Source organism: Halyomorpha halys, unplaced genomic scaffold (genome assembly GCF_000696795.3).
Source record: "Halyomorpha halys isolate HHAL.00 unplaced genomic scaffold, Hhal_1.1 Scaffold1463.1, whole genome shotgun sequence".
Taxonomy (NCBI): domain Eukaryota; kingdom Metazoa; phylum Arthropoda; class Insecta; order Hemiptera; family Pentatomidae; genus Halyomorpha; species Halyomorpha halys.
Window position 1 is genome coordinate 151,837 of NW_027115291.1, and position 8,649 is coordinate 160,485.

At 30.8% G+C, this 8,649-nt stretch overlaps 1 protein-coding gene across 1 annotated transcript in view; it reads right to left on the minus strand.

Moving 5' to 3' along the window:
• The window catches only part of LOC106689772 (NBAS subunit of NRZ tethering complex), a gene marked incomplete in the record, with an annotated part of 85,874 nt that overhangs the window by 54,144 nt on the left and 23,081 nt on the right, over positions 1–8,649 (minus strand). The window contains 3 exon segments of the mRNA XM_067052377.1: positions 2,765–2,876; positions 6,982–7,079; positions 8,195–8,341. Of these exon segments, the coding sequence (XP_066908478.1) occupies positions 2,765–2,876; positions 6,982–7,079; positions 8,195–8,341 (357 nt within the window).

Here is an 8,649-nt window from a genome sequence, read left to right on the forward strand (position 1 = left end):
TGTAAAAGTAAAAAGGTTGGCAATGTTATTTTAAAAAAAATATATATTTTATTTGCTTGAGCTTACTGAATACAGGGGGCAGGATGTGATTAAATTGCTTTGAGAGAAAATATGATAAAAAGAAGCATTATCAAGAATTAGAATAACAGATGGCTTATAGTTCAAGCAACTATTGAAAAACTATTTAGGATTGAACACTCACATCAACAACAAACACTTTTGGGCAGAAATGTTTCTGGATTCTTATATTTAGGATTAACAAAAAAATAAATAAATAAACTGCAATGAGTGGAAATCAAATAGATAAGGTATTGACTAGGTAAAATTTAAAAATTAACAATTAAGTCTATTATAAAAAAATGTATTTCACCAAGAGTAACAATATAGAAAGTATTCACTTACTGTTAGCATCAATCAATAAAAAATTACTAAATAAAATACAAATAATTCTTGCTTGGTCTTTTGTAATGGTCATACTTGGTCCTGATAAAGGCCTGAAATTCTGGCCGAAGCGTGATACTAATCAAATAGGTTTTACTCAATTGTTTTCTTCATTAACCACACCCCCAACCATTATTTCCTCATACTAAATAAATAAATGCTGTGTGACATTACAACTTAGTAGCAAATGTAAATATCCACCATTAACTTTCATCATAATTTAAAAATTATCATTCATTCCATAAAAGATGAATAAAATTTAAAAAGAATGATACAATTTCACTAATTTAAGTTTTAATGCACTGTTCCATTCATTTATTACCCATTCCCACTTTTTGGATTACAGTTTTAATACAAATAGAATAAGATGTCACAAGCACGCACCTTATAGTATAATATACAGGGTTTTCTGCCATACATGTTCACTCTCCTTTACGTCGACAATTTATGGAATTTCGAATTTATTTTTGCTGTGTCATAACAGTGGCATCTGCTCTGTGTTTTGAGGTTATTGTTAATTCTCTAGCCTTCTCCAGCACACCTAACTTTATATAAGAATTCCTAATATAATGGGGTACTTTTTTCCAGATTCTAATAATAAATCAATTTTTAAGAAAATTTATATTGAGCATGTTGACGTAATTGAAAAGACATGAATCGCTAAAAGCAGAAAACAATTTTTTACATTTTTTGATAATTTGAAAGGAAGGTAACAGAGAGGAAAATAAAAAAAAAAAAAAAAGTATAGAACATATTCATTTTAGAATTCAATTTCCTATAAGAATGTGTCATCAAAATTTAAGTTCCCTCAAATGGCCGTGGAAACCAGAATAGCTCCTGTGAAGACATAGTCTTAATTAAGAAATACTTCGATTATGATGATATATTCCTACAGAAAATAGAATTCTGAAACAATTTTGTTCATTAAAGTTTTTTTTTTAATTTTCTGCAGTTATAAGTAAATCGTAAAAAAAAAATTACACAAAGGTTAGTTTTTGGTGACTTTCAGAACATGAAAATTTTCTTTAAAATCTGATTAAGAATCAGAATCCGTTAAGTTTTTACAAACTTAAGATGATACCTTGCAGAGTTATTTTTTCCTGATTTTTGAAGGAAAAGATAACATGCACTGAGCTTCTCCCTTAGTGAGACTGGCTTATGTTCTTTGAAAATTTGATTTTTTTTCAACTGGAAAGGGGGAAGGTAATAATAACCTGACATATTTTGGTTTTCTTGTAACAGTTTAGTGGTTTTGCTTTTGAAATTCCTATTTTCCAAGTTTAAATATTTTTATTAAGCAAGTTGCATAGAATTTTGAATCAAATATCATGAGAGAATCATTCTAAACTAATGTGTTGAAGAGACATGGTAAGCTGATATGTTTTTTTCAAATTTTATCTTAAGTCTGAAAATTGCATGTGTGTTTTGTCATGGTTTTGACTTTTTTTCACATTTATACATTGTTTATAATCATTCTTTTCACCATTTGTTAGCGCATATAAGTGAAACTTAGCTTTATTAAACACACAGTGAGAGCAATATGTGCATGTGCAACTTTTCAGAAAGTAAGAGTAAGGGTTTCAAAATTTTGAATGCCGAATTCATGAGTCTGTGTCTATTCTAGGAACTGCTGTTTACGACAAAAAAAAAAAAAGAATTATCTAGAAGTTTCGAAATTTTCAATGGATTTTTGGAGTTTGACGAAATTATTTTTATCCTTAAAAAACCTGCTTTTAGTAATTTTGGGTCTGAATTTTATGCATTTCCACCTTAACACTGAAATTGAATGCTCAATTATCCTGTTCATTGGACATCTTTCTACGAACTCTCAGGGATTAAATGGGATACTTCACATATTACTATGTGACCATTTAATTGATCGGAATGTATTGATATTTCTTTGTTTACTCAACCCTTTGTTCTCTCTTGCAATAAAATTACTGTCCTGATTCGGTGAATCGACCACCCTATCATTATTTTCTTATCAGCTCGCAATTTTTTTGGATTTGAAGTAATTTTCTCTTTCTGACTTGACCAGGTCGGATCGATTAGGCTTTGCTGAACTTTTAGATCTTTTTGTTGCACAATAAAGCATTGTTTTTACCTGTTTGTGTGACTCTTTATTGAACCCCGATGAACCCATACTGAAAATTCCACAGAATCAAAAAAACAAAAAAACAATGTACCCCACTCAATTGGAAATTCCAAAGTTAAGTGCACTAGAAATGAACTGTAGAAGGAAGGTGAACCTGTGTCCTGTACATAGTCTGAATAGATGTAAAGGTATGGAACATTAATGTTTAATAATAGACAAAACACTTACATTGTCCCTTCTCCAATCAATATCGATTGCATGATTACAGATACTAGCTTCACTAAGGATAACCATAACTTTTTGTTTAGTAGTATCAAGTTTATCTAATTTAGAATAAAATCTGGAAAAAAATATTCATGAAATAAAAGCATAAGTATTAATTTAAAATTACAAACATACATAAGTAACAAAGTACATTTAAATAATTACTTAAATAAAATAGGATAACAAATATATTACATTAGGTTTATCATATAATTATTCATTGATAATCAAAATGGAAAAGAAAAAAAAATGAGTAGTTTTGAAATGTAATTTAAAGGTTATTTTTTTCAAATTTCTATTAATATTTCAAGAAAGATGGGTTATAAATACAAGAGCACAATTTTATATACAAAATCAAATAACATACCATTTTCCTCAGGAAATTATCTATGGCATAAAGAAGTAGCAACTCCATCACCCAGTCATAGTGTCACAGTTAGTCATTGACACTCCAAATTGGGGAAACAGTGCCCTAACACACATATAGTACAAAAACACACTACAAACAAGGTCATATGTAGTAAATACCCTAGGGTCACCTTTCCCTTAGTAGCAATCCCAGAAAGGGTGCATACCTAGATATGGTAGGCCCATGAGCAGACTAGGGTATGGATAGAGGGTGAATAGCCCTACTACCTCAAAAACCAACTAAAATGGAACCCAAACCATCCTAAGATGTGATCAGTCATAAAGGAAGCCAGAACCTACCTCCATACGATTATGAAAAACCATAATTATTTTTTAACCTTAAAGAAATTTAAGATTATCTTAACTTTCGATACTAGAACATATTATCTTTTAATAGCCCTGGAGAATTAAAAAAATTCTTTTAATTGGAAAAATAGATTTAACAATTGACATAGTCGCTATCCAAGAGATCAGATGGACTGGTCAAAGAATTCTTGAAAAAGGCACCACTTTATCTACTACAGCTGTTGGGAGTTTGTATGAACTTGGCACAGAATACACTGTAAATGGAAAATACAGACAGACAGGTGGATGATGATAGGATTTAAACTGGTAAGTCCAAGAATCTTTTTCATAAAAATATGTGGAAAGTTCTAAAACTCCTAAAGCTCCAACAGAAACCTTTAAAGAATAAATGCCCTTTCAGAGTTGTTTGATGAGGATACAAAAGCTTTTTCAGAACTCCTACAAAGGACTCTGGATGCATGCCCAAGGTATCATATAACAGTAATCACTAACATTTAGTAGGGAAAAGAAGCTATATACCATCAACTAATAGGGAATTACAGCTTTCATGATGGAAGCAATGATAATGCAAATAGGCTCAGTAAAGTTGCATCATCAAAAAATCTGGTTATATATTTGCAAAAGAATATTCACAAGAGCATTTGAACCTCACCCAACCAATCAAAGGTAAAACAGATTGATCATATCACGAAGTAGCCATAGAAACAATCAATAAAATATAATAATATTCAAAGAGAGATCACTTTCTGAATATAACACATTTTACTACCAATATCTACTCAATGAGGAATTCTAAAGTTTCAGGAGAACTCAAAAGTTTCAACCGGAGAAAGTTGAAGAATTCAGAAACTCAGAATAACTATGTTAAAGTACCTCATTCTAAAATAGGTCTAAAAACCTACAATGTTGGTTAGGATATTTAGAGGACCTGGTCAGACTGTCATAGAGCAAGAATGGAAGCAGTTGAAGAAGTGGAAGGGCCAGACAAGAAGGAACTTAGGTCTCAATGATGCAATGAAGATTGTAAAGGAGCCACAAATAAGAAGAACCTATCATATGAAGACATAGTTAGGACAACTACAAAGAGGACATTTGAAGAATACAAAAAGATACAGAAGGATAATAAACAATTGCACCTCAAAAAGAAATGACAGAAGAGAGAGGAGATGAATAAGATAGAACTGCTGGCCAATAACGAAGAAAATTAAAATTTCTGTTAAAAAAGAAAGAAATCCTACACCAACTAACTAAAATCCTTGATGACCAATAAGTTTTTGAAGTTCTTGCAAAATTAAGGAATTACTTTAATTACCTCAATTATTAACTATTATAAGAAAGTATAAAGACTGGTCAAGCAAACCTTCATCTTTGCTCAAGTATCTCACTTCTCATCCTTCTCTTCCCTGATTATTCAATTCCACAAATCCTTGGTGGTCAAGTACATCTCCTTTCCAGACCTCCATGAGCAGTAGTTTTCTTAATGCTAGGCATCACATTTCTATTAATCCCTCGAGACAAGCCAGTGAAGTGTGAAGGCCAACAGTTATTATTTTGGTCTCAACAAACAAATGAGAAGTTTGGCAATCTTCAGTTGCAGAAAATGTCACCTCGATGAGACCATGATCAAATCTGTTCTTATCTACGGATCAGAGACCTGGATCCTCACAAGGACTAAAGAGAGGGAGATCCTTGTATTTGAGGGGAAGAATATTTCGACCAGTTAAAGTTGGTGAGAATTGGAGGAGGAAGAATAGGAGACCTATGATCTGTATGGGAACACAGATATGACAAGACAGATCAAGCTATAGATATACTTGTGTAGGGCTGGACAAAGAGCCAGAATGTCGGAAGAAGAAATTCCAAGAAACTTGTTAGATGGAAGGCTCTGCCAGAGGGCAAGAGGAAGAGGCAGACCTTGGAAAAAATGTGAGGATGCTGTCATTCCAAGATATCCAAGACCTTTTGACACTCCAACTGACAAAAAATCGCAAGTAGTAAGGTTATCTGATGAAGACGTATTGAGGAGGCCAAGAACTAAATCCATTTGTAGCAATAAGGAGTTAGTTAGGCATTTAATTTAAATTACTTCTTCTGTTTTTCTTACCTGCACTTGACAAAACTTAGCTCAATTGTCACCCAATTTTTAAAAATCTAAACTTCTGATCCCGTTCTGGGACACAAACATTATTGATAAATAAAAACGAATAAATATTGGAGAGATCGAAACATATTTATAGAGGATAACATTCTAAAACATCAATTCCAAGAACTAACAAAACAATACAGTAGTTAAATCAACTAAGACTATTTCATAAGATAACTAAATCTCTGTAACATTATTATATTAATTGGATAATAAATAACTTATCAATAATACAAAAGAAAAAGTATGAAACCAACACTTATTATGTATTGGGTTTTAAAAAATATTCTGTCTGATTCATAAATAAACCAAATTAAAAAAAATATTGACTTCTCTGTTTGTTTATTTTAACTTCTAAAAAGTATGGATTAGCTACCTTCAGTTTCGGGTATGAAATTCAGTTACTAAAACAAAATAATGTAAAAAAATGGTTCAGTACCCAACAAGGAAGTGACAGAAGAACATTTAAAGCAATTTATGCTATTTAAATTTAAATATATAAGAAGATGGTCAGGGTTGCGGTCAAAAGAGAAACAAAAATAGTTTACAACTATTTATTTTCCGACGTTACGCCCCACTCTGCAGGGCTGTTCAAAGCGAATGGTTGAACCGTTGGCTGTTCAAACATTCGCTTTGAACAGCCCTGATGAAGCCCTGCAATGTGGGGTGTAACATCGGAAAATAAATAGTTGTAAACTATTTTTGTTTCTCTTTTGACCGCAACCCTGACTATCTTCTTATATATCAATTTTTACGGTCAACTATATATACATATATTTAAATTTAACTGTTAAAACCTAATAAAACGATTGCTGGGGAAGTTTCTTGTCATCAATCAGACAGATTATGTGATGTTAAGGGAAAAAGTTAGAGGGAAGAATTTCAAAACAGATTAAGAGGTAGCAATAAAAGACTCCTTCATTAAAAAAAATTCAAGTCTTTTTATACCTGGGATTGAGAAGATGCTCAAACGGTTGAAGGTAGTGGAACACCATGAAGAATATTTCGTGGATTAAATGTATTATTTATCTAATGTAGATAAATATAAATTTTATAAAATCTTACCAAAATTCTCACAGAATGTTTTTTTACAACCTAATATAACTCTATGAAGAATTTTATGACAGGTTATTAATTATTATTATTATTTTTTTTTTTACCTTAATCTGTTATGGAGGCATAATATTGTATGTTGTTTTTGACAATAATATTATAAAACAAACCAAATATTATCCTTTAAGTAAATTAAAGAAATTTAGTAAAGTATAAAATAATCTACATATTAAATTAAGTGTTAAAAAGGAAATTTATATCTGTAAAATACCTTAAAATAGGCGATAGCCAGATTCTAACTGTTCCATTTGTATGGAGAGTGGCCAGATATTCATTGTTTGGGGAAAGGACAAGTTTGTTAATACAATCCTAAAAATAAAATCAGTTTAATATTAAATTATGATATTATTTAAAGGAAAAATACATATTTAATTGCTTACAAAGCAAACCATAATGAAACCTTCCTGTCACTAGGAATCATGAGATGATTTTGATTCCAAAATACATAAATTTATTTACAATTATAATAATAGTATATAGTATAGTATAGTAGAACTAATCAAAGTCATTATGCATATTAGATAACTATAAAGAATTTCTACTGTAGTAGGTCTAAAGGTTTTTTAGCATAAATAAACCTGCAATAATGAAAAATTACAAAAAATAGTATTACAAGTTTAGAGGAAAATACTCTACTTATTTTTGAGTAGAAAATCTTTCATAGCACCTTTGCACCTCTGAAGGAGAGCAACAATTGGAGAATAATAAACATGCAAGTCCATGGGAGAGATAGGGGAAAAAGGTGCAATGAGACTAAACTTAGGCAGACTTTAGACAGCAAAGATCCTCAAAAAGTTGCTTGATGGGAGACTGTGATTAAAACGAGGCAGACTATGATTAAAATGGGAGGATACAGTGACCATGGATGCCCAGGACCTAAATCAGAGGAGAGGCAGTACAAGATAGTTGATCTAGAGAAGGTTCATTTAGGATGCCAATGATCACAGTAGTCTGTAGTGTCATGGAGGAGTAGTAGTAGTCACAGCAACATTCGATCTCCTAAATAAAAGAATTCTGTGAGAAATAAAATTCCAACCAAGTCATCTATACAGTGAACCGTTATTACTTCAACCTTATGTATTCAATTGTTATGGTCTATTTCTATTAGCAATATAAGATTAAAGAACCTAAAGGTTCGATGCTGACACCAAAAACACTTCTTTCTCACACTTCCCCACACTGAGCCTAGTCAAAACCCAAATTTACAAGGTTAACTTTAACACAACCCTCCCAACTACATGTTGGTCATCCTTTTATTTTTAAGAAATAGTCTATCAACCTAACTATACCATCTATTAAAATGATAAATATAACTTAAGTAATTACATATCAATGTAATTACTCCAACTCACCAGGTGCTGGGCCTACAATTCTGAATAATATAATGGCCTACATTAATTTTTATATCACCTTCAAAATCTTACCTGAGAAGAAAAAAGTGTAAATAATCTTGATATTGATCCATGCCTTTTTAAAATACCAAGTTCTTCATTGGTAGGAAAAATTTGTTTATAGTAAGGAGCCTCATTTAATAATCTCCAAGCTGTTAATCCAACTGATAATGTAGAACTCTATAAAAAAATAAATAAAGGAAAGTAGAGATTAAAAATAAAACACAAAGCAATAATATCAAAATATTAGCCACCACACAAAGCAATAAAATATCAAAAAATAAGCTACTAATTTTTGTTTAAATTTTAATTTTTATAAATGAACAATTAACAACTTCATCTAAAATAAAGCAGGATTTAGAAACAGTTATTGAGAATTTTTAAAAAGTTTTAGATTAACTGTTTAACAAACACTTATTATTGTTAATACTTATTATTAAACAAGATTTTACTTAAAAGTCTGACAAGAACTTTTATAAAAAAAAAAA